At 40.9% G+C, this 26,307-nt stretch overlaps 2 protein-coding genes across 4 annotated transcripts in view; one reads left to right on the top strand and one right to left on the bottom strand.

Annotated features, from left to right (window-relative positions):
- Window positions 1-14,704, bottom strand: part of LOC119737532 (ubiquitin-like modifier-activating enzyme ATG7) — a 23,314-nt gene extending 8,610 nt beyond the window's left edge. Inside the window, exons 1-15 of one of the 2 annotated variants that reach the window (XM_038211962.1) lie at window positions 14,580-14,704; window positions 13,438-13,611; window positions 12,309-12,363; window positions 11,636-11,753; window positions 10,338-10,415; window positions 9,504-9,617; window positions 8,452-8,589; window positions 7,368-7,456; window positions 5,849-5,970; window positions 4,966-5,056; window positions 4,415-4,559; window positions 3,715-3,873; window positions 2,750-2,807; window positions 1,721-1,857; window positions 938-1,171 (exon numbers count right to left, since the gene is read on the bottom strand). In XM_038211962.1, coding sequence (XP_038067890.1) covers window positions 938-1,171; window positions 1,721-1,857; window positions 2,750-2,807; window positions 3,715-3,873; window positions 4,415-4,559; window positions 4,966-5,056; window positions 5,849-5,970; window positions 7,368-7,456; window positions 8,452-8,589; window positions 9,504-9,617; window positions 10,338-10,415; window positions 11,636-11,753; window positions 12,309-12,363; window positions 13,438-13,600 — 1,701 coding nt within the window. In that variant the 5' untranslated portion in view covers window positions 13,601-13,611; window positions 14,580-14,704. Of the gene's footprint in view, window positions 1-937; window positions 1,172-1,720; window positions 1,858-2,749; window positions 2,808-3,714; window positions 3,874-4,414; window positions 4,560-4,965; window positions 5,057-5,848; window positions 5,971-7,367; window positions 7,457-8,451; window positions 8,590-9,503; window positions 9,618-10,337; window positions 10,416-11,635; window positions 11,754-12,308; window positions 12,364-13,437; window positions 13,612-14,575 lie in introns of both variants that reach the window. The other variant, XM_038211961.1, reaches the window with a different exon arrangement.
- LOC119737533 lies at window positions 14,699-26,307 on the top strand. Of its 2 annotated transcripts, none has more exons than XM_038211964.1 (10): window positions 14,699-14,816; window positions 17,458-17,661; window positions 18,911-19,210; window positions 19,470-19,588; window positions 20,549-20,815; window positions 21,446-21,617; window positions 22,221-22,367; window positions 23,251-23,487; window positions 24,112-24,230; window positions 24,693-26,307. In XM_038211964.1, the coding sequence occupies exons 1-10, from the start codon at window positions 14,783-14,785 to the stop codon at window positions 24,897-24,899; spliced, it is 1,806 nt and encodes a 601-aa protein (XP_038067892.1). In that variant the 5' UTR covers window positions 14,699-14,782; the 3' UTR covers window positions 24,900-26,307. The 2 variants fall into 2 exon arrangements, with proteins under 2 accessions (XP_038067892.1, XP_038067891.1); XM_038211963.1 differs by having other exon boundaries at window positions 22,221-22,388.

The following is a 26,307-nucleotide window of genomic DNA, read 5'->3' as shown; positions in this document are numbered from 1 at the left end:
CCCAGCAATGTGTGGCAATTTTTGACTGAAATAGTAAATGCACCGAGCAGATTTAAAATTGCAATCAAGTTCGCGGTGGAAAAGATCTGCCGCGGTGCATTTTGTTCATTCTCATTTGAACACATCTTGGTGTCTTTCTCAGACGCTAAACAGTCCCGCATCCACTTTCCCCAAAACGGCATTAAATCTTCAGGAGCAGTATTTTTAAAATAAACATAATCATTGCATGTGCAAGCCTGCGGTGTGAAGACCGCATCTGTCAGTGTTGTAAAGAAAAGAAGGAACTCGACCCTATTTCATGGCTCTTCTTGCTCAGAGCATGCTGTATTTCCAAAAATCAGTCAATTGCCTCATCACTGGAAATCACATACATGTACAACACTTGATTCTTCTGAATGACAGCATGCCGGATGGAATAATGCTGCGGGGTGTTTAGTACCAGTATCAAATCCAAGTAACCTTTTTGAAAATAATTAAGTAGGTTACTTTTGGGATAAATGCAAATGATCCTAAATGCCTTTAAGGGATACAGATGTTCATAGAGGGGATCGAGTGAGGGAAGAGAGGCATCAGAGAGGCATGGGGAGTCAGGTTGGAGTATGGGGAGTCAGGTTGGCGTAGCGGTACTTTCCTCGCCTTCCACCGCTGTGACCCGGGTTCGAATCCCGCCTGGGCCAATATGTGGATTGGGTTTTCAGTCCCTACCTGATTCCGTGGGTTTTCCTCAGAATATTCTTCTGGGCTTTTCCTCCCACCTCTAAAACTGTAATTTCTTCTCATTGTTTTCTCTCCACAGGTTTCTTCAGGCTTGCGAGCTACAGTGCCTAGGGCGCTTTTGAGGAATCCTTGGTTTCATTACCAAAAATGATTAATAATAATAAAGGTAGGGGTCGATGATGACGTAAGTTCTTCATGGATGCAGTAGTTTCATACTCACATCTCCTGGGGCCACCACGTCGTTGCAGAAGTAACAGCCCAACTTATCGCCGGGGATACACAGGAACGACGGACTCTTGGGCGATAACGGTAGGGGATCGTCACAAGCCGACGAGCACGCTGCTCCGTCATCAGATGTACTGGCAGTGTCGTGGACAGCGCCCTCTTTTGGTGGCTTCATGCCATGTCTGACCACCATGTAGGTGTCGAATCCCAGGGCAGCGTTCATCACCAGCTGAATTGCAAGGGAAAGGATTTGAAAATAAAAATGATTATTTTCTAGTCATTTTGGCTCCTGTTCAGAACCCTTACTTTCATTTATGATAACTTTCATCATCTGCCAGTTTGTTACCGACTATACAGCGCGTCCCAAAATACCCCTGACTTTTATTTGTGAGGCTCTAGCATCGGTGTGGAAACACGTACAGCCATTATTTTTTATACCATTTGAAAGCTTAATAGCATCTGAACTTTATCCCTGGCAAGTATTGGTTTGATACTTAAAAGAGTTTTAAAATTATTCGTGTTTAAATAAAGGCATGCGAAAACAAACTCAATAAATTTCAAGGAAAATCGATGATGCAGTACATCAGATGCAAACTCGAGTCACACTTTGAGCATGTTTTTTTTAATTGGTACATACTTGACATGAATTTCAAAATTGAAGTTCAAAAGAAGAACACGCAGATCGAACGTACATGCAGGTTATAAGAATCGTGCATCATGAGCATGGTACTGCCCAAGTAGTTGTTGCTAATTCCCGTTTGCTGGATTTGTGTGATACCTTTCGTTTGCTTCCACCGATGACGGTCGGTAACCAGCGGCTTTCCCTTGTATCCATCAAGAGGAAGACGACATCGTGAGCATCAATCAGCTCTTCTAGCTTGGCCACATCTTCTCTGGTCTGCTTCAAGACGTCCTCTGGTGAACAAAAGGTAAGGTACGGTGATCACGAAAGTTGAGAAAATCTTAAAGGCATAATAGGATCCTTTGCTTTGCATGCATTTTGTTCATTTCCAATAATATCACCACTCAACATACAAAGAAGAATGTTCAAAGCCTAACCTGAAGTTCAGCTCAGTGGATATTGGACTTCTTGATAATACAGTGAAAAACCACGCGCAATCTTTTGATCACGAAACACAATTTTGTCTATGGCACTCCTTATTTCCAAAAATCAGTCAACTGGCTGATCGTTGGAAATCACGTACATTTCTCTATTTCTTCTAAATGACAGCAAGCCAGAAGGAATAATTTCACTGTGTGTTTAGTACCAGTATTATCTTTAACCCAAGTAAGCTGTTTGATAATAATTTGGTAGGTTAATTACTTTTGGGATAAATGCAAATGATCCTATATGTTTTAAACAAAGAAATCAAGACAGACAAAACATGTCAATCACAACCCGGCCCTGTGCTCCGTTTCAAATCATAGAACCAAGACCTCAAATTCTACGGTTATAGTTTAAATTATTGCTACTCCTTCTGAATGACTGTTTCCAGTTTTAGGAACAAAATCTAACACAAGTTGCACTTAGCCGCCATCTTTGTTCTGCTTGTTCTTCATCCACTCGCCAACAAGTAGGGGTGAAAATCTTGTTTGTGGACATTATTGGTGGTTGGTTCTTGTTATTGTATTCATCCAACAATAGAATCAGGTTCTGAATACGCCCACAAATTTTACAGAGAGTTGCTGTTGGTTAGTCATCCATTGAATGCAACTTTATCTTAGTATCGACTTCCAAACAATATTCTAAAACCATTTTTCTGAGAAACCGCTTTTTTAAATTTAGAATTTTCTGTTAACATCTTACCCGAGGAGCCTACTGCGTGTCCAGGCATGGGGATGGATAGGGAAAGACCAGTAGCTTGCTAAAAATCATGGGACGTAAAAACAGAAACAACTTTGATTAGGTTCCAAAGACTTTTGTTGTTGATTGAATTGGTATTATTTTAGTATTTGGATATTTGAACTAAATCTAGTTACAAATATTACAATCATGAGCAAACTGATATGAAAAGAATCTTCTGTTATGTCTTTTAAAAGAACTTATCTCTAAAAAGTGAGAAACCTTGACTGCGAACGTTTGGCACAAGATCTCGAATTTTTTGGTATACTTGTTATTTGTACTTTTTAAAAAACATGCACCAACTTAAAACAGTACAGGTGGTGTAAGAAGTCAACGTTTTCTGCACAATGTGCACTTTTTCCAAGAACACTTCCTATTTCAAAAAACATAGGTGCCAGCCTCACCGGCTGACCATCGTTGGAAATTGATACAAAAATTCCACTTTTTCTTGAAACTGACAGCACACCAGGTGCCATGATTTCACAGGATGCTTGGGACTATTACTCACTTTCAGTCAAGTAAGGTATTTCATAATAATTGTGTAGCTTTGTGTTTTTGATGTTTGCAAATGTTGTATATGCCCTTTAACCCTAACTCCCTAGCATGATTTACTAGAAACCGTACCCATCCTGGCAAATTCCAACACCATATGGGAAACTGCACACACATATTTTTGACAGATTCCAACAAAACATGCTGTTGGGGTTTGATGGGTTGAGTTCTGTTAGGGTTAAAGCACTCCATGAGGACAGTATTTATTGACATGTTGACAATTCACTGGGAACCGGTAACGAGCAACATACATCACACTGCATTATGGTTGGTAACCTTTTTCGGCTCAGCAATTTACATTCTGAACTTAGCAAATGTTTTAAGTTTAATTAAAACTGCACCATGACATTGGCCCTAATCATCAAATCCAGACTCACCATACCAGGGAAGATCTTCTTGAGTCTTTCAGCGGCAGCCTGAGCCTTGGGCTTACCCCCCTCCAAGGAATCCTCAAACTCAAACAGGCTCTGACGGACCGGGTTGGAGTATGATACAGTGGAGTTGTCGACCAAGGTGATGGTTCGCACGCCCCAGCCCTGCTCATGAGGAAATCAATTGCAAAGATCATGGATATTAGTGCTTAATAAGGGAACAAATGTGTCCTTGGGAGGTTTTAATCACTCTGTTTACGACCGCTTGGAGTTTGGGTGCTGATAATTACCAGAGCCGAATGTAAAACAGGAGCCTGAAGTACGGAGCCTGAAATACAGGGTAGTATTTGAAAAATGTCAGGTTTTTTCCAACGATGGTCAGTCAACCATCCTTGGAAATTGATACAAAAGTGCCAGTTTTCTTGAAAATGACAGCACACCAGGTGCCATTATTTTACAATATGCTTGAGACTATTATTCACTTACAGACAAGCAAGGTATTTCATAATAACTTGATTTTTAGGTTTTTTAAAGTATTTTTTTTATGTTTGAAAATGTAGTATATAACCTTTAATCTGGGTGAAATAAAACCTTTGCAGCACGAATCGATTCCAAACTAGGGTTTCACATGGTGAGGTCCGACATAAAGTTAACTTCTGAAGTCTGCTACTGAATATGCAAATTTGCAGCAGCCAATCAGACTCACCATGAGGCATCTGGCTACGTTGCAGCCCAGGGTGCCTGATCCTAGGAGAAGGCACTTGGTCTGGGCTACCTTATCTAGGTCAAGCGAGGGCAGCAAACGCCACCTCATCAGCTTGAGATTCAGGTCGACGGATGACTCAGCCAAACTAAACAGAAATGAAAAATTATTAAATTGTCAAAACATATTAATCACAGGAAGTAAAACACACAAATCTGTTATCTATTCCCACAAAATGAGATTTACGTCCAAGTCCTACTATTTTACAGTAAGCACGCCTCAAACCCAAAATCTTAGGGGTTTGTCTATTTTTAAAATTGTGTGATTTGGAATGTACTTTTGAAGCCAGTATTTACTTTAAACAGATACAGTTTTGTTTTCAGTAATTGGCAACTGCGTTTTCTGGGGTAATCTTTGAAAGAAGTATTTCGTTCAAAACAAGAGTGTAGAATTTCTTTTACGCCCCTGTATTTTCAATTTGAACGTTATCAAGGCCATTTCGGTATGAAGTTGATAAGCAGTTCAAGAGTTTCAGGTCAGACGATAAATCTTACCGTGTTGGGTCCATGCTGGCACTCAGGTCTACCTTGCGAGGTGCCATCTTGTTTTTCTGATTCTTCTCCCAGCCGACACACTTAGGACACTCTACAAGGACAGCCAAAGCAGTATGTGAGGACTGTGCAATCTGATGTACTTCATGTAAGGCCCTCCAAAAAAGTCTCCGGTTTCTGGTATGTGCGCGCATCGCCGTAGCCATGCGCGTCGGCAAAATGAAAAGGTTTTTTTTTTCAATGTAATATGATGTCTCAAAAGAAAAAAAAGAAAAAAAAGAAAAGCTGCGTCGCCGCACCACTTTTGGGGCAAGCTCCATACCAGAAACTGGAGACTTTTTGGGCCTAATGGTGATCACTGCATCAGTGGTTCCAGCAAAGAAACAAGGGATATTGTATGGATTCTGTGCACATGGACAAAAACTCTAAACCAGTGCACGCAAAGTGTCATCTGAAAACAAATTATGGTGCCGTTGCATGTTGACCTTTCTTTGCCAACCAGTGTTTTTTTCCAAACTATGGAAGGTCAACATTGCAAAAGTCAAGCATAGTTATTAATGTTTACAAATATATCATTAGATAGTTGAAAACGCAAATTATTGTGGTATATTTTTAAAAAAAATGAAAAATAACCAACAAGCGCTACCAAAGATTTAATACAAATATCTTTTTCTTACGTAGCGAGGGTGCAAATATGTAATTTTGGGCAAAATCTGTTGTCAACAAAGGCAGGACTTGATGCCCTTTTGGCAGCCCATACAAAATGGCACTCAATGCTTACAAACGAATGAAAGGTCTATTGCTTTTGCAGCTGAGATCTGAACACCTATTTACGAACACAGACAACTTAGTGTGGGTAATTTACAAGATGAGTCTTCATAACTACCATGCAGCTCTTTCATTGAAGGCAGGTGAATGTCCAGCACCAGACTATGGTCTGTAGTACGGACTCCCTCCCTGGTCCGGTCTCTCAGGCACAACACTTGCACATTCTGCAACTCGTCTGACCTGAGTCATTACAAAAACAAATTATATAAGACGTTATGAAGGAAATGTCAAACTACATAATGAGCTTAGAATCAAAAGTTGAAACCCCTTGAGGGAGCGTCTTACATTGCCTTGTCTAGTTCCCAGACCCATTTTCAAAAACCGGAATGGTTCTTGAGTCTGTAGTGCTGAATGGAAACACACAGCATCCAGTGACAACACACTTGCTGATTAAAAAGATGTTTCACCGGCTGATGTACTGCCGCACTGCTCTATAGACCTTAATCATGCTGCCACCATTTTAGTCATGTTCCCTGTATCCAATAACAGTTTTCAATGATAACGTTTTTTGTGCAAAAAGGAACCAGACTATTTTTCCTTCCAGCCTCGCTTTGGTTACGTTGATTTGAATGAGAAAAAAATGTATGCTCATAATAACCATCGAATACCCTAGTAATGGCTTCTCTTCGTGATTGTTTCATTTTGCCCACTGAGCTATTTCCAGACCCTCCCATGCACTCAGATAAAAGCTTAGCGCTAGAGGTGCTAGCTAATCGTCACTGCATTGGAGACAGAGCTAGATAGTTCAAGGCTAGGGGCTTGAGGACTTCATTTACCTGTCTTTAAAGGGAATGTACATCATTGGCTTTTGCTGTAATTTTCAGAAATGAACTATTTGAGGGGTTAGTATAATAGATCAAATTTTGTTACACTGACATGTTTGAAGTTTTTTGTTCGAAAATGCTGGAAAAATCAAGAAAAACAAAATGTTCAAGTAGTCTGGTTCCCTGACTCCACTAAAGATAAAATAGATCAATTTCCAGATGCCGGAAAATTGTAAGGTAAGGGAACCAGTCTAGCTGGCCTGCACCCGTTCATGAACATGTAACCCATAGCAAACAAAATTTGAACTGAAAACAAATTGGTAAATTTGGACCAGTAGTTGCAAAATAGTTAGGTTTTTCTAACGGTGGTCGGCCGACCACCGCTGGAAACGTATACAAAAATACCATTTTCTTGAAAATGACTTCACACCAGGTGCCATAATTTTACAGGATGCTTTAGACTGTCATTTACTAACATCCTAGTAAGGTATTTCGTAAAAACTTGGTAGTTTTATTTTTTTATGTTTGCAAATGTTGTATATTCCCTTTAAAATAAATTTATATTCATTAGCGTCTTGAGTACCTAATTGTTGGTAGATACGTGCGCTGTGTAAGACTCCGGTATTTTTATTATTATTATATGCTCTTGCATTACATACATCCCAAGGACAGCAACAAAAAGAGAAAACAACAGATTCTTTGTTGTCCTTAAACGTACATCTTTTGTTGACAAGAGTGTTATATTATAGGAGCAAAGAAAAAGACAATGCCTTGTCCTCTGACGTAATGGTAAACACGACAGTTTGGTCTTACCAGTGGTAGGCGGCTAGCGCTAGGAAGTTTCTGAGGGGCCATCCAGGGTACTGATCCAGGGTACAGGGATCACAGAAGCCCAGCATCACCTGCAGAATAGGCAAGTATTAACTACGTTCAAAAACAGAACTACAGTCGACTCCCGTTAATACAAACTCGTTCTGACCTAGCCAAATTGTTTGTTATATCAGAATTTTGTATCAAGAGGAACATCAGTCCCATTCATTGTGCACATATATGCACAGTCGGGACTAAGGCTTTATGTTTGTTATAACCAGAATTTTGTATTAACAGAGTCTGTACTAACGAGATTCGACTGTACATTCAAAAACAGAACTACATGTACATGTATGGTATGAGGGAAAAATTGTGAGTATTACGTAACATATATGTGAGGCGTTCTGGCGAAATGAGACGGAACTGGGCACAGGACATTATGGAAAAAAAATGAAAACAAAAAACGAAAAAACGACTTGGTGTTTATTTTTTAAAATTTTTTTCACATTTATTGATATATGTAATTTCTTGTAATGTCTACTACATATATTTCAAAGAAATGTTTTCAAGGGGAAGATATGGGCATCTTTCATTTTCATGACTACAAAATTTGAAATTAAAAAAAAAAATTCTCAGCATTTCACTTTTTTGACATGAAGGGAGCAGGGTTGTTCCGTAAGGGTCCAATTTGTTTGTGTCCCTGATACAAGATTTCGTAAATTTCAGAACATATTCTATAATGCCTTCTATCTGCAAGAGTGATTATATAAAGCAAAAGTATCCTGCCAAAAAAAAAAAAATAGTTTGACGTCAATTTTAAATTACGCAGGTCAGGTGTACAACAGGGACACAAAAATGTCAGACTTTTTGCTATCAAGCATAATGCATGGCTCATTTATGCATGACTGAACATAAACAATGCAGGGCACAGCCTACGAACTTGACACAATACATCCTGCAAAATCAACAGACATTTTTATTTGCCATTCGGCCTCAATTCTTTAAAATCCGCCAACAACTGCTTGGAGGATTTTTGGAGGATTTTGGAGGGTTAGGGTTAATGCATGGAGTCCTTATTGCCACTCACCTGAGTTTTGTCCGGTAATAAGTCCCAGTCCGAGAGGGGGAATACTACCAGTAGATCGTCCTGCTTCTGAACCAGAAAGTATGCCAGGCCTTTGCGCTGGTCTGCTATGGCATCGTAAGACTCCTGTAGAGACTGAATCTGGATTAATACAAAAAAGAAAAGAAAAGAGAATTGGCTTTATAACAAGTTCGCGTCGGAGGACGTGATCACACGCACTGGCTGTTTTTATACACAGGCACGGCTGATGGGTTAAGACGTCAAGATTGCCTCGACTCGCATCCGGGTGACGTCTAAACACACTAATCCCTCGTGCCTTTTGCACACACACACAAACTCTGTGAAGTCTGTGGAGGCAGACTGTGTGTTGATCTTGAATTGGCCGTTGTGCACGGCCTATTGTTGTACAATTTACGCTCCAGTGCACACCCCGGAGTATTGAAACATATGAGGTTTCGGCAAGAAATATCATACACACACTGCTGAAATTACTCTTGCGAATCAGCATTTGTGGCGTTTGGCTGGAAAATGTTGCCTTTTTGCGAAAATCGAAATTTTCGACAAAAAAATTATCCCGGCGCAAAGTTGTTATTTACTCTCTTTTTTTATGTTTTTATGAAGCCAATTGTAAATATGCAGTTGGCCTTATCATTTATCCATTGTTTTCGAGAATATTTCCATTATTTCAGCTTGCACCAAATCATTCAACTTAAAATAAAATTGGGGGGGGGGGCTAGTAGTCCTTACTCGCAGCAGAAGCTGAAATGTAAGGACGCAGCTACAACATGGTCGAGCTGAAGGCATGTAAAGGCGTCTTTAGGCACCCGCCTTATGACCCATGTCTGACCACGGAGCACAACCAGATCGACAGCGTCATATTTTGTGGAGCCCGGCAAACCGGAGAAACCAGAGAAAAACCCTTGTGGTACAGGAGAGAATCAACAAACAACCCTACTCACATGTGACCCTAGTCAGGAATCGAACCCGGGTCACAGCGATGTGAGCCAAGCACTTTACGCACTGCACCACCCATGCCAATATGTCAATACACTGACCTGTTCTTCACTGAAGCATTGATTGAGATGCTGCGTCTTGGAGACGTTGATGCTATCTATGGAGCACAACGCAGGGAAGGCAAACCAGAAGACAAAGTGGTACTTCTTCAGATCCTGAAAAGGAAACCACAAATCGTTACTAGGAGCATCTTCTCTTGCACATTATTCTTATTTCCTTTCACTTTCTTAGAGTTTAGGCACTCTCCTGAAGACGGTCAGAGCATACTGAACGGAACGTCGAGTTTATACCTCTGGTTCTTTTCAGAACCATTCTCTTAGTTGAGAAATTATTCGCCCATGGTGTTTCCGCAAACCTTTCATTATTCATTATTCTTATTTCCATTCTACAATACTCAAAGGATGTTGGCAAATACTGTTAAACTTTCATACCGATTAGAGTAAGGATTTTGCTTATTTAAATTCCGCGACAACTTTGTAAGGAACGTAGCCTCAACTAGTTTCAATTGACATTCTTTACACGAAATACCTAACACAATTGTGACACAGATGTCATTGTACATCTGTACGCAATTTTGAATTTTTCTTCAATGGAAAATTAATATTTTTGAAATGGAAATTCACTGGCGCTAAAGTAAACTCATAGTTTTGTCAACCCTTTGAATGCAATTTCTTAACTTTTTTTTTTTAAACTGAATTTTATGTCATGCTTGGTGCTCAATGGATGCACAATTGTGATGAAAACTTTCAAGTATTTGATATTTTTTTTTAAAAAGGTAGATTTTCACAACTGTTTACATTTAATTTTCTATGGCAAAGATGAAAGACTGTTGGATTTCTCACTGCACTAAAACCATCGTCTATCAACAGACTTACTGCAAAAGTTAACAGCAAAAACCTGGACAACAGTGAAGGGTCCTTCAATGCTGCTCCAGATGTGATGTCTGTCCAGATCTAACGAAAGAAGAAGGAAAAAAACCCACAGTTTTTCTAAGCAATAAACGTCAACCAAAACAGCAAAATAGAAGGTCTGCCAATGGACCTTTACGCAGATGTGTCAGGTGATGTTCTTTGTTATTGTTTATTTAGTATTCATAAATACCTGAGACAGTTTCCCAATCCTATTGGTCGAGAGCCCGTCATGTGGGTGGTTTTAAACTGCCGGTAAAACGCCGCTGCATTCTGCGCCACATCAAGTGGTACGCACTGCGCGCGGGCCAATCTCCATATCAGGAGATTGTTAGCATTTCGCGCGCGAGGCACATACCATAGACATGGCCAGAGGAGTGTGTCACAAAACATGAAATAAATTTAGAATTTTGTCAATTTTGACTTATTTTGACCGAAAAGGTATTTATGAATTGCAATAAATACATGGGCTTGGTTGGTTTTAAACAAGTACATTTGAAAACCGGCTAGGGGCCTGGTCGTGGATAAGGACCCTCGCTGAAATTCCCTTAGCAATGAATGCACAAAAAATTCACTCATGCCCATCCAGGCGATACAAAACAACAGCTCATTGAAATTTTAAAGATCATGTCCATGTGATGACATTTTTTTGAAAGTAATAAAAATCAAACACGTTAAAGTCACTCTCCCTGAGCTATTTTTGAGTTCCATCCTAGTCCTTTTTAATAATTTTTTTTCTAGCAATACAAACATTTTTCAATTTTTAACCCTAACTCCCTAGAAGGTGTGCAAAATCATATTAAAATTGGAGGATTCAGGACTGTTAGGGCTATTGATACATCAATGGGACAAAAATGGCTCTACGGTTAGTTATTAGACCATTACAAATTTCGAATTGCTTGCGGTCCGACAATAATTCTGTTCTCACAGGGTAGGCTGGTTTGCACTCCTCAGTCAGTATTGATCACTGTTTGAACTTGGAACCATTCTGCCCGCAAGGCGGAAATAAAAGAACCCCACAAAACCACTTATCAAAGGGTTGGAGATGCTCCCAAAAAAGAAAGATTGGAAGAACACATACAACTTGAACATTTATTTAGAGAGGAAAAACACCGATATTTGTTGGACTTTGATGCAAAAACAAGGTAAAAAAAAAATTACCCTTTTAGCCACAAAAAAGTATACTTATAGAGTATTGTTAACAGACAACATTTTCAAATCACAGTTGACTACATTTATTAGTCACATTTGTAAATGGCACTCACCAGGGCTGCAATTTTTTCCAGTTCTGCCTTCTTGTCACATGACTTGAAGGCATCCATGGTGTTGAAATTCAGCAACGTGCCGTGGGAAGGAAAGCAATGCGGCGGGCACTGGATGGGTCTGAGGACAATACAGGAAATAAAGCAACAGACAATGACAAAAAATTTACTAAATATTGTACATTTCACGGAAGGTGTCTATGGGAATGGCTTTGTGCCGATAGTGACAGTTCAATTTCATGGCAAAGCTGAGGCTATATCTGAAACCTTACATACAGCCGGAGCCACCAAAAAGTTATTATTTGAAGATCTCATGAAAACTCCTGAGATCATTTCAGCTTGAAAAGTGGAATTTATGATGAAAGAGGAGATGTGTCAAGAAATTGTGTACATTGATAGTCGCCTACAATCTAAATTAACTTAACTTGGCTTTAACATTGTTGATATACCTTTCCAAATAAATATCACAAAAAATACTTGAAACCCCCCTCCCCCCGGGTTTCTAGGTGCAAAACTGAGTCATTCTTCACACACTTTGAGATGTTATAGTGAGAATCACCTAGAACTTCTGAAAAAGGACATTTTAGCAAGAGTGAGAAAGTAAAAGGGGAGGAGACATGGTGGGTGGGGGGGGGGGGCGGAGAAAGCTAAAGCTTGGAAGAAATCTCCAACTTACTCATCAAAGGAGTTGAAATCCAGGCTGGTCCTTGATGGAAGGCCATCAGGATCTCCTGCATTCACAAAGTTGTGAAACAGAGAAAGTTTTATGGCTTTGAAAATAAATTCCTCATACCTTAATGAAAACCTGGTCAAAATTGACAAATGACCAACTTACGACAATGTACAAAATGAAATCAAACCAAAGTCAGACCTGGTTGCAGGAACTCTGTGCTTACAGTAGGCGTATTTGACGAGTTAGCAAGGAATTTTGATTTTTGCGCTTGTGCACATCCAGTCATGGCCAGTTTCAATTCATACCTGGGACGAGTTTCGGACAAGTTGTGGACATTGTATCGGGTATAAGTTGCAGGATTCTGAGCAACTTCCCTGCAATCTTCCCGCAATGAAGTTATCAGTATTTGTGAGTCAAGCGGTTGCTAATGCAAATTTCCCAGGAACGTGTCCGGGACAAATGCAGAGCTTCTTCTGGACAAAGTGACTGATTCTACCTGTAACTTGTCCGGGACTCGTCTTAGACATGAATTGAGATGGTCCTAACTGAAGATTCTGTGTTTATAGGATTAGCACAGAATTCTTGTGCTGAGGCTGTAAGCAGTGAACAGTGACTGATCCTAAGCACGGAATTCCTGCTTAAGGGATAAAAGAGTATTAACCCTAACCCACCTCACTCCTCCAAAATCCTCCTGGCGGTTTTGGAGGATTCTAGAGGATTGAGGATGAATGGTGATTGAATCAAATGAGGATTTTGGAGGATTGAGGATGAATGGTGATTGAAGCACATGAGGATTTTGGAGGATTGAGGATGAATGGTGATTGAAGCACAAGAGGATTTTGGAGGATTGAGGATGAATGCATTTTGAGGCAGGACTGTCTGATGATTTTGAAGGATTTGGCGTTGGTTATCCTTCATTTAAACACGAGTGCAAAGTTTTGGGATTTTGGAGGATTGAGGATGAATGCATTTTGAGGCAGGACTGTCTGACAATTTTGAAAAATTTAGGCGGAGTTGCAAAATTTTGGAGGATTTTGGAGGATTGAGGATGGTTGTAAGCAACAAGGGCCTAGGGAGTTAGGGTTAATAGTTTACAACGGAAATTGCAACTTTGAAAACGGCTTCGATTTACCATTGTAGTAATAGCCGTTGATTGGTTTGGGAGAGTCGTCCAACTTGTATTCTTCAAGCTTCTTCCTGGACAGCCGGTGCCAGAATCCAACATCGAGGGCGCTGTTCATGGGCGCAAACTGCAACTGTTTGGCTTGGCTGGCACTCTGTCCAGAAGTGGCCATTTTGGATTTGTCTGTATAGAAATAAATGCATGCTAATTTAAAAAAATAACACCACACAGTAAATGGCAAAATTACCTGGTGTATTATATTGCATACTTTGTGTTGTATTATATTGCATACTTTGTGTTGTATTAATATATTTCATATTTTTTTTCAAGAACACACATAAGTCTGAAAGCCATATTATATTAAGCCAAATAACTATAATATTCCCAGATGACTGTGCCCAACTAGTCCGAAAATTTGGGACTCTCAATACTGTGCATGATGAGAGTCCAATAGGTCAAAAATCTGTTCATCGAGCTCATGAATAAATACATCGTACACTCAAATTATTATATATTTAGATTTAGAGAGTCCTGAGAGCCACTGAATTGGGGACATGAAGAGATATATGGCAATCATAGTTCTGGCCTAGACTTGGCCTTGGGGCTTCCAATTTTAGCGTTTTGGATGCAACTGGGTCCGAAAGTGGTGCAATTTAACCATGTTGTGGAGGGATCCTTTTTCAAATTGGCTACTTTGCCAGTTTTGGAAACATCGTTGGTATTATAGTTAAGTTTGGGCGAGTATTTCTCAAAAAAGACAATGGCCAACCCATCAAAAATTGAAAAGAAAATGAAAGATGACATGTTGATCTTCATTGTGCATTGCAGCTGAACACAAGCATGACAAGTGAGTGTGAGAGCTGAGAGAATCGGAGTATTTTTAAAAGAATATTGAAGTATGGGGATTTATCACTGCTGTCTATGGGACTAAGTATGGGAAGTTTTATACTCCGCCGGGTACACCCTTCATATCATAGTGCATGTTTTCTGCACTCAACTTCAACTTGGCCTTATGAGGCTTGGGTCCCAGTCTAGTCCTCCACCTATTCCCACCACAGATAACAACAAGTCGAGCAATTTAAACAAGAATAGCATTCTTGACTTCACTTAACCACACCGAATGAACACACTTCCATCGATATAATACCTACTGTGCTGGATAGTTACGACAAGCTGGTGTTTAAACCCGAATTGTCAGCAGTGGGATGGGCGACGGCGGTCATGTGCCTCATCATCCAGTTTCACCTGTTTCGTTTCCGTGATTTGCGAAGGGCGCCCTCACGAGTTGAATTCTAAAATTAAACCAGCGCAGCGGTTCCGCAATTTCGTTTGGGAAAGCGCCACTTATGAATTGATGAAACGCCGCGTTTGTGAAGATTGCATGATTGGTGAGTATAACTCAAAGAGATTCTTTTTTGTTCTCATTTATTTTTAAAAGGAAAAAATTTAGCATTCTGTCCCATGAATTTGAAATTATCATTGGAAAAAATGTTGCCATCTTTTCGATCCAACTCGGACCCAAACCAAGTCGGACCCAAGCCAACTCGGACCCATGCCAACTCGGACCCACGTCAACTCGGACCCACTACCAACTCGGACCCACTACCAACTCGGACCCACTACCAACTCGGACCCACAACCAACTCGGACCCACTACCAACTCGGACCCATGCATGACCAACTCGGACCCATCGTTTACAATCATTCAACAGCGTTTTCAATCATTTGACAATGACATTTCATAAAGTTTGTCCACTTACCGGTACCATCTGTTAATACAGTGAGCTGTTGTTAAGTATACATTTTCACTGTAGTTGTCAGGTAAAATATCTGTATTGCAGCAGTTTGTCGTTGTAAAGCACATTGAAATGCTATTTTGACATGCGCTGTAAAAGTGTAATTAATTATTTATTTTTATTATTTGTTTCCATTGAAACATATTGCACTTTAACCAAAAATAATTAAAATTAAAGTTTAACCAATTATTTATTTTCATATTTGACATCTTTCACGCCATCTTGCTCAATTTAACAGCAATTTATTTCATTTTAATTCAAACCGCATGAATTCAGAACAGATCTTCATAGAAAAATAAAATTGGAAAGTATGACATTGGAACATAAACACTTTCAAACATGACATTATTAATTCAATAAATATAAGTAAACATTATAAGCCATTAAATAAAATAAAAAAGGTATAAAAACGAAGTCTATTCTAATCTCTACATGTACATGTATTTAAAAAAAAAACACATCAACACCATTGCATACACTGCAAGAAAAATGAAGGTTCCTGATTGAACAAAAAAGGTTAATCAAAAAGTATAAAAAGTTACACAGATTCGTAAAAAAAACCCACAAAATTCAAAGCCAGCATTTAAATTATCTTTCATACACTTCGATCTTCGCAGCGGTAACCTTTTTACCCGCTTCACTGAACTGATCAAGGGGTGCCGATACTGCCGAATGAACTTGCCGCTGTTTGTGTGAACTGGGGACTACGCTTTGGTTCAACCGCGAAGATTAATCTCTTTGCGTTGGCCGGTTTTGGTGCGCCGCGCTATGAATGGGGGAGAATGATTGCAGATCAATGTTACTGCATGCATTGTGTTTGACATTTTCGAACTGCATTCCTAATTTCCTTAACTTGATGATTACCTTTCTGTGACATATATATTAAAATCCTTCATTGGATGTGATTTACTTTGGTTTATATTATTTGGCACACACACAAAATGCAGATGAAAAAGGAAAACATTGCACATAGATATCCATTTCTTCATGTGAATGATTAATAAGAGAGCACAATCAACGTAGTATGATCAAACAACAAAACTAAAAGCCCCATTTAATATCTTCACTATATTAGCACTGTAACATTAAGATGACCTATAAATATAATCTCTGAAACTAATGATTAAGTCATTGTTGGGTCCAAGTTGGTCGTGCCTGGGTCCGAGTTGGTAGTGGGTCCGAGTTGGTAGTGGGTCCGAGTTGGTAGTGGGTCCGAGTTGGTAGTGGGTCCGAGTTGGTAGTGGGTCCGAGTTGGCGTGGGTCCGAGTTGGTGTGGGTCCGACTTGGCATGGGTCCGACTTGGTTTGGGTCCGAGTTGACCTGATTCCCTGACGCCACTTCAGCGGTTGTGTACAAAGTCTATATGGACAGTCAAGAAAATTTTGTAAGTTACTTAACTTAGAGTTTAGACCATGGAGGTAGGAATAGAAGGAGTTAGTACAAGCACAGATCAAACAGGCCATGTCTCACGCCGCCATTAATCAGATAGCCTTCCGAAAACCGCAAAACCGCAAAAATGCATGCGCATTGTAATTGCATGCGGCTTTATGGAGAACTGCCACTAGTTTCGTTTTTCGACATCGCAAAAAAAGTGGGTTTTTTTAAGTGCTAAGCATCGCTAAGTTACGATTCTTACATCATTTGAAAGCGCTACCTTTCCGAAACTTTTGCTGTTATTTTTATTCACAGGGCATGGCAGGAAGCTGCCAAAAATGTCTTACATTTCACCAGGTAATTTACGAAATTTCACATTTATCTGAAATATGAAAATATTACTTGCCAAACGAATTATTGGCAAATTTTCATCGTTTTAAAGGTGACATGACAAAGATTTTTGTTGCGCATCCGAAAAACAAGACCCCGATAGCGTGCATATGCTCAAAACGTACTGCGCATGTCCGAAGTATATATTTGTTTGTTGGATGTACTCCAGTCAGGCTTCTTCGGTAGTGAACGGAGCTGAGCGGTCGGCATTAGACATAGCGTTCAAGGGGATTAACGGCAGTCGTGATATCCCATAGCTCACCACAGTGGCCCGGAATTTGCTAATTGGGATTAAAACCACGGGGATTTTCGTGCTAACTCCTTCTATTCCTACCTCCATGCCTAGACCATGTCCAAATATTAAAAAAGGCAATTCGTAGAGTCCTAGTTATTCAGACTAAATCAAGACAGTGTTCAAATTTTTACTGTTCTAAATTTTCTACATAATTTTTCTATTCTCTCTTCACAGCTTGTAGCCTTATGGCTGTCAGTGTGCTGCTTATCATTGCCCTCGTCTCCAGAGCAGCACTTCTCATCTCTGGGGAGCCGAAGTACGAGCAAGGTGTGGTGAGAGTCAACGAGGGTGAGAGAATGCTGACCCAGATCAGGCAGTATGGAGAGCATCCACGCTACGGCAGATGCTGGACGAGAGCTTTGGAAGAAATTAATGAAGGTACAGTTGCAGGGTAGCCCAGGTTGGATGCCGTCATCGTTGCATTTTGAAAGATGTTCAGACTCTTGGATCTTTTTGTATCACGGCTTGAAGTACTCTGCACTCCTCCCTAGCCCTAACCCTCGTGGTTATTCTGGCTAGAAACCCTGCCAAACGCAGCAACCTGCAACATTTGTCTGAATGAAAAGCCTGCCCAGTGCAGCAATATCCATCAGGTCAAAAGTCTCAAGGCCAAACTGCCTCAGAGTCTGTGGTCCCCAAACGCAGCAGGATACAACTTGGGCATTGTTCTATGGAACTAGCTGTCATTGTCTCAGAAGCGACCATTGATGCACTGGTGTTGGTAGCTGAATGCATCAAAGTGCACCAGACTTTTCCACCTGATGCACTGTGTTGCATTTGGCAGGGTTAGGGTTAAGACAGATGTTAGGGGCCCACGTGGGCCAAGTTGCAGGGGAAGACTGCAAACCCCTCTGGGCATGGTTGGTAACCTTGGGGGGGGGGGGGGGGGGACTGTTCACGACCCCACATTTTTTTTTTACCTGCAGATACCAATGGCAATCTTCCCTCCAATAAAATTATTCCAAAAATATCTCAGTGATATTGCTTGTCTATCACCCTAAATTACATTCCACCTAAATTGACCTATGGTGGTAGAATCACGTTAGAATCGCGTCAACGCAGCTTATGAAATATTGTCCAATTACATGATATTAAAATCTGAGACAAGTAAAAGTTGGTGTACAAAAACTACATAGGGTTGTCTAAGGGGCGTGGCTAATTCGCAAACGGCGATAGGCCAATTTAACCCATTAGCACCTGTACTACATTGTATTACATTGTGTTTATTCACTGAAGAATCCATAAAACCATAGAGTGCTGGGGCGGTTTTGGGCGGTACAGTGAGTGATAGGCAGGGCGGTTTGAGGTGGTACAGTGACTAAAAGGTTAATAAGATCCTGGATAGAATGGGAGTAACACATATGTTTCAACAGTGCTGCCTGAAGTCAGAGAACCCTGTGATAAATGCAGTATTGTATTCCCCCTAACTCTCCAAGATCCTTAAGACTCCACCAAGAGGTTCTGGAGGATCTTACAGATTTGAGGAAGTTGAAGCCCGGTTATTGTCCCTTGAAAGTCCATGTACTTAGAGTGTGCCATTGGGTGCCTGAACAAAGTTGGGGTTCAGGAAGGTCAGGAAGGCCAAGTTTTGGTCGTAAATATGTTTGATTTCTCATTTGTTGGGCAGGTTGCAAACGACTCACAGACGACGAGCAGAGTTACCTGGCCCTGACCTTCGCCAACTGTCACTTAGAGAAGGCGGGTCTACCGTCGTACCCCTGCGAGAGCGGGACGACTGACATCCAGACCTGCCTGTCACAGCTGCGGGGCGACGCCGTAGCGTTCAATGCCTACACGGAGTTCTTCACCCACACCCAGGACATCTGCTTCTTCTTGCAAAGCCAAGTCTGGCACGAGCAGACAGAGCAGACCGTCTCCCGGCTGGCCCAGAGCTCGGAAGACGTGGCGGTTAAGATGGAGGTCACAGGTTGGTGATTGGAGAGGGAATGGGATGATATTGACGCGGGCGGGCTTGTGTGCAGCTTATGAGAACATCTGTTCATTTGCATGCCAGTTTATATCAGTTGCTGCGTGTTGCCATAATAATAATAATGTGGTGATTTTATAGAACTTTGTATCAAACGTCTCAAAGCGCTTTACAATTATTTCCCCTGTTCATCTCCATATTTTTGGAGATGGGGATAGAAAGTGTACTTAGAAATGGAAGGATTTCTTGACTTTGATAGGTAAACTACAGGAGGAGATGATTGAGAAGCAGGGGGCATCACTGATGCAGCAAGACCTCATCCTGCAGAACGAGGAGAAACTGAGAGATGCACTCCAGACATCCTCACAGGATATCAAGGTATGAATGTCAGAAGAAGATTTCTTGGTTTAATTAATTGGAAAGTTTTGACTGATGGACTTTAAGGATGTTTCATCAATCTTCCTTTTGTTCGATCAGTCACAGACAGTCAAAAATTCATTCCACTTCCTCTTCCATGCCTTTTAGGCAGGCTAGTCACCAGCAGTCAGATCATATTTCTATGGGCACAGAGACTAGTCATATTCCATCAACAGACAAAAGCAGGTGACTGGTAGTCACAGCTGGCTTATCAATCTTCTACAGCCAAAGCATAGCTGTATCAAGTTTTATAACTAATGCCAGCCAGTCAATCCTGCTTTATGTCAGAAGGAAGCACCCAACTGTTAAAAACAGTCACTTGATTTATTTTAAATGCTGGGCTGGCTTTGTTGAAATTGCCAGCCAGAGAAGGAGGGTTATTATGCAAAAATGAAAATGTGTGTACATCCTTACCAAGTGAAGGGTTGCTCTGCAGTATTTTTTTTTAGGGCAAACTTCTAAAAAACTGACTATGTTTGGGATTGACACCCTATGCATTACCCCCAGAACACCTTACTGGTGCTCCAATGGTGTTCCGCATGTTCATGTCCTGCCCCAGTCAATTTCATTGTTCACAAATGTTCATACTTTGGTGTTCAGAGTCAAGAAAATACGATGGTAGATATTTTCTCTTCTTCAGTTCCTTGGGATTCCTCAGTAGCGGGGAATCCTGGGGAAAGCTGTGTGGAGAAATATTTAGCGTCACCCAAGACATAGTAGGCTATAACCCCAGTTCACCTGGAGCACCTGAAGGGATCCAAACTGGGGTCAAAATAGTACCGCCATGACAAAATGAGTTTCCCTGATGACTCGGATGACTCGGGACTCAACTTGAGACTCAACGCTCGGGACTTAGACTCAGACTAAAAGTTCGGCGTGTTGTCTCAAACTCAAGATATCTATCTTCATCTTGACCGGCAGAATGTCTTTGCGGAGATGAAGGACCAGACCCAGAACCAGCAGCGTCTGTTTGAGGAGACCTTCAGCCGCGTGGGTGACATCCAACGTCTCATCCTGGGGGAATTCAGCTGGTTCAACTCCCTGCTGTTCTTCGCCGCCGCCGTGCTGATCGCCTACATAGTGACCTCCGCGCCCCGTACCAGCGGAGCCAGGCTCTGGCTGTTCATTATCCTGGGGGTGGACTTGGTGGTTGAGAGAGGCGTGTTTCAAGTCGTTGGTGGCGATCAGGTAGGGCCTCTGTTGCATAAGTACCTCCTGAGCTGCAAGAATGGCAAGGAATATTGATATTGCAGATATGTGACCCGCTCTGCAAAAATGAGTCTGATGTCGCATAGCTTGAATTCCAGCTTTTACCACTTTTAAATGGAAACAGTGAAAATTTGCTCAAAATTTGGATTTTTTGTTTTTGTTTCATTTTGGTTGTTTGATAATTTTAGTTCAGATATCTTACACAGAAATTTAAATATTGTAAGAAAAAGACTAACAAATTTATGATTTTTGGTGCTTTTCAATGTATTTGTAATTTTTAAACCCTCTTTTCTTCATTGAGACATTTCTTGCTTTGCAAAAACTTGACAGAATTAAAAAAGGCACAACAATGCAACCAAACGTCCTAGAGAGGCCCATGATATACCAAATGAAAGCTTATTTCATTCCCATTTTATTAATGTAGTTAACTCAAAATGTCAGTTTTGCCACAACAGACTCATTTTTGTGGAGCGGGTCACATATTGACCAGACATTCCTCAGGTCTGCTTGCATCCTCTTTTTTTCACCCTACATCTCCTGTGAAATTGTCCCATTTTATATGATTTAATATCAAAATGTTGTTTCCTTATTCTCTCATTATTCTTGTTGGCACAGCTTTATGATCACATGTGGTTTTGTCGCAAGTGCTTCTGTGCCATTGCCTTGGTGGTGCTCTTTGTTTGTGCCTATCGATACAAAGACTTGGCCACTGTGAACAACATGCTCCTGCTGGAGATCCGACGACAAAACTCGGAGCTGTGCCGCGTCATGAAAGGAATCGGTTAGTAAGGCTCCTTAAAAAGAAACTGTTATGGCAGGTTGATACTTCTTGGGAGCACTGTTACGTCCCAACTATAGCAATGGCCCCAACTACAGTTGGATTGTGTTTGTGGTCACGGAATATAAGTCAGGCCTTTTGGTGGTTTAGAACTAATGCACTCAGAGATGCAAGTTTTTTCATATCTAATCCTGCCTGCATTGTGGACACAATTTAATATCTTGTACCTGTACACCAGTCGTCGGTAAAACAGCTTCTACATTTGAAACACATAAGCCAGCTCTGATTGGAATCTCTTGTGACTGGAAATAAGTTTAAGCCTTGTTTAAGCGGTATATGTACTTATATCGTCACAGAGGCGCATAATTCCTTGTACACATTGTGTAAACCCTGGTATGACCAAATCTAGACACAGATTTTGGTTCGGCAAAAAAAACCTTGATTACAGCAATAGATCTTGCTCTTTGATGACTAGTTGAGACCAAATGCTATGTAAATGTATTTACCAGGAGTTTATTATAATATGAATGTGACACTTGGGCCCAAAAAAAGTAAACGCAGCATTTTGATGTATCTTCCTTTTTGCTCTTCTTGTTTTCTTGGAAGGTGTGAATTCGTACCCAGCACTCGGGGGCAACAATGTCGCCACAGCTCTGCAGTCTTCAGGTGCCGCTGCCATGTCGCTGGTCGCGGGTCACAAACCACTCTCTCTCGGCCGAGACTACAGCGACAGTATGTGGCACCGAACAGCAGGTACTGAATGCCAAGATTCAGGTCACTTACACCGCAGAGAAGTATCTTCTCAATTCGAATAGACCAACGGCATGTATTGACACCTGTAGACCGGAAACACGTCATGTCACCAACTATTCGGAATCGAGTTACCTTTTCAGTCCATTTTGGGCCCATATGCGTGGTTAGGCCTATGGCTAAGAATAGGCGTAGGTACAAAATGGGCATAAAGCGGACTCGAACCGCATTTATAGCAAACGGTTTTACAAGTGGAGTGTCATGGCCGAGTGGTTAAGAGCACCGGACTCAAGCTCTGGTGTATCTGATCAGTACATTGTGGGTTCGAGTCCTGCTCTTGACACTTGTGTCCTTAAGCAAGACACTTAACCATTATTGCTTCTCCTTTGAATGGGACATAAAGCTGTAGGTCCCGTGTGTTGTATAATGCACGTAAAAGAACCTAGTAACGTTAATCCCTGAGAGAAGAGGTTCGCCCCGGTGTTTCTGGCAGTGCGTTTATCCTCATACATATGAGGCTGCACTTTCAAGGAAGGAAGGAAGGAATTGCCTCGATAAGACGGAATTTGAAAAAAAAACATCCAATTTATCCAAGAATGGTAAAACAGGGAGCCGAAGGGGTAATGGATGGCTACAATTCAGATGGATGCAGGAGCACCAACACTGAGCCCACTGCGGAAGGGGGCGCAAAGTTTTTCTGCTTTAGTTTTCGGGTGTTTTTTTTTCAATAAGCGCCTAGACAACATAACAACAATTGATGGCTACAACCCATACAACTTCAGACACCAGGCCAACCTGCGCAGGGGCGCAGACTGTTTCCGCCTAGTTTTGTGGGTTTTTTTTTTGTGCAAAGTTTTTTTTTAAAACTCTTTCAACAACTCCCTAGACAACGTAACAGCAATTGATGGATACAGCTCAGAAGACTTCACGAGTACAGACACGGAGCCCACCTACATCGGGGCACAGAGCTCAACGGACACCGACGAACTGTCGGACACGGAGAGCTTCATCACGGCAAACCAGGCCAGTCAGCCGGTCAGTCGGAGGGTCAGTCTGGAGGGACAGAGAAGGGGCAGTCATCAGGCATCAAACGACAGCTTCATGCAGGGACTAAACAACTCGGGTAAGATTTGTTCCCTTTTGTTAAAAGGCTATATTTTAAATTTATTAAAAGGTAAGGCCAAAAAAAAAAATAAGTCGGTCTCTGGTCAGCGCGCGCGTCGATTTTAATCATGCGCGTCGATCTTTTTTTTTTCCAAAATGTTCCGCGGTAGCTCCAACAGCGCCCTCTATTTCCGCACCTCCTCAATTTTTTTTACCAAAGAGCACCAAGGAATGGGAAATTGCACCAATGATCGAAAGCACCAAGGCAAATTATGGAGGACACCAATGTACATGAGGACACCAAAAAAGCAAAATAGTACCTACCTTGTCTGTACAATCCAAGCTTGAAGAAAAAAAAAAAAAAAAAGCAAAAAAAAAAAAAAAAGCCGCGTGACCGCGTCAATTCCGGAACTTTGGTCTGACCAGAGACTGAATATTTTTTTTTTTTTGGCCTGAGTTTAATTTTTTTTTTTAAATCAATTTCAAACACAATTTTACAAGTCTTTCAGAATTAGGGATTTGGGTTTTAGGTAACTTTATGTAGTGTTTAGAACTTGTGGTAAGCAATGAAATCACATTGAATTGCTCAGTCATTTGAACACGAAAAAAAGGTGTTTTTTCTATTATATTTGCTCCTGTACAGTAAACACTCCATTCCAATCCAATACACCGGATGCCACCTTCACCGGCAGCTCCTCAACGACAAAGAGAAAACGAGGCCGGCCAAAAGGCAGCAGAAGCAGGCAGTCAACGCCGCAGAGTGTGAGTTGCATTTCCTTAACCCTAACCTCACCTAAAGCTACAAAATACTACTCAATGGTAACCTGTAGTATGCATTTCTTTCCATACAAGTGTGCACAACACATGTAGTATTCTGTGGTATTTGGTCCTTGACCCCAAAGAGCCCTTAGGACATTAGGGTTAAAGTACTTCCAATAAGTACTCAACATGTGGGAATTTTTGCAGGGAAAAAACTCCTGAATCCTCCAAAATCCCTCATGAGCCAATCACACATACTTCATACAACAACAAAAATTAGATCTCTACCCCCCCCCCCCCTTTATTGTCATTGTAATGGGAAGCAGAATCCTAAACCTCTTAAACTACTGTTGGAATTTTTGAAGATTTGGTTAAAGAACATGAACTGGTTAAGCGCTCTGTCACAGACATAACATAACACTGGAATGACTCTCCTGCATTTTCATTCCTTTTTTTTCATTTCAGGAAAGTTGTAGGACACCCACTCAGACCCGCTACAACCTGAGGACTAGGGTTTCCGAGTCATTCAACAACTCCATCCTGAACACGGAGACGGTGCAGATGTTTGTTGAACGGATCGGCGCATCGCTGGGCCAGAGGACCTACCGGGCCGAGAGGGTCCAGCCAAGACGTCGTAACGTCACCTCGTTTTCGTCTGACGACGAGTATTGAACAAAATCTTCATTAAGATCGCGTCTTGTTTGTCTGATGACAAATTAGGCAAGTTGCCTGCCGAGTAGCACTTGGTACGTGCGTTGTGATTGGTTCTTTTCGTTTGATTCATCCGCAATCTCGACATAGGGAAACTGTCGGTAAATGGACTCAAAAGATGTTGTACTCAGATTTTGTTCTAATAATTTATCGGCAAGATATCAATAGAAAATTGCGCTTGCCTGTTTGAAATGTTGTGTAGAGATCTACAAAGGCAGTTTTTAGTAATAAAATTGATAAAATGGAATCGGATACCTGTAAATAAGCAGTCGGGTTACGGGTACCCAGATACCCATCATTGCCTTAATAAATACCATTTGGGAACATCTACAATAAATGTCTTTCTTTTTTTTCTTGATGCATTGAAATCAGGACTTGTGCCGTTGACGGCAGTCTCCGTTTTGCTAGTTGCTTATAATTATATTTCTGACAACAAACTTCAAGACAAGCTCTTTTAGAACTTAAAGCAGGACTGTTCTTATCAGAACAAAAACTACTTAGCGAAAGTTGATATTAAGCAGGACATGTTCTTTTCAGAACTAAATATCTTCTAAGCAGTAGTTATTACCACATGGTGTTACCGCAAACCGAAACGATACCGATACTCCATGCAAAGCCTCAAATCTTAAACTTCAATATTGTTCAAATGGGACTTGAATTTAAATGATGCATTTCGAAATATTGAGTGAATATTGAAGAAAAGAATATACAGTACTGCCACACTTTTAATCATAAGTGGAGATTCAGGGTTACCACAAATAGTACCGAGATTAAGTACTATCTGTATTTTGTAAGCTTGTATTCATACTTTTTTTAAAAGAAAATGTAATAACACATTGTAGTATATACCCCCCAAGGGTTTCTCAGGACTACCCCGCTAAATCCAACAGGGTCCAACTATTACTTCCTGCTTAATCCAACAGAATCCAACTGTGCCTAATTTTTAGTTGTCTGTTGGATCCAACAGAGTCCAACTCGACGTTATTTATCAGTACTCAACAGAATCCGACTCTGAATATGTACATGCACATTTGTACAAGGGGTTTACTGCTCAATCCAACAGGCTCCAACGGGTTTATGATACAGTTGGATCCTGTTGGATTCAGCAGGGTTAGGGTGTTCTTAGAAGTGGGCATGAATGTTAAAACCTTGGACGAAAACTTGCTGTTGATATCATGTGTATCATTAATTGACTTTTATCTGTGTCCTGCCAAGTTCACTTCAGGGTTTTGTAATATTTTTCAGGGTTTTGTAGTATTTTTCATTGACTTCAGACTTTTTTATGCAAGAAATTTATACGAAGACTTGTTTGCAAAAGTTGTAACTGTGATGAAGGAATGGAAGAAAGACTATTAATTTCATTGTAGCA

Source organism: Patiria miniata, unplaced genomic scaffold, assembly GCF_015706575.1.
Source record: "Patiria miniata isolate m_02_andy unplaced genomic scaffold, ASM1570657v1 HiC_scaffold_3, whole genome shotgun sequence".
Lineage (NCBI taxonomy): Eukaryota > Metazoa > Echinodermata > Asteroidea > Valvatida > Asterinidae > Patiria > Patiria miniata.
This window is presented reverse-complemented; position numbering and strand designations above follow the sequence as displayed.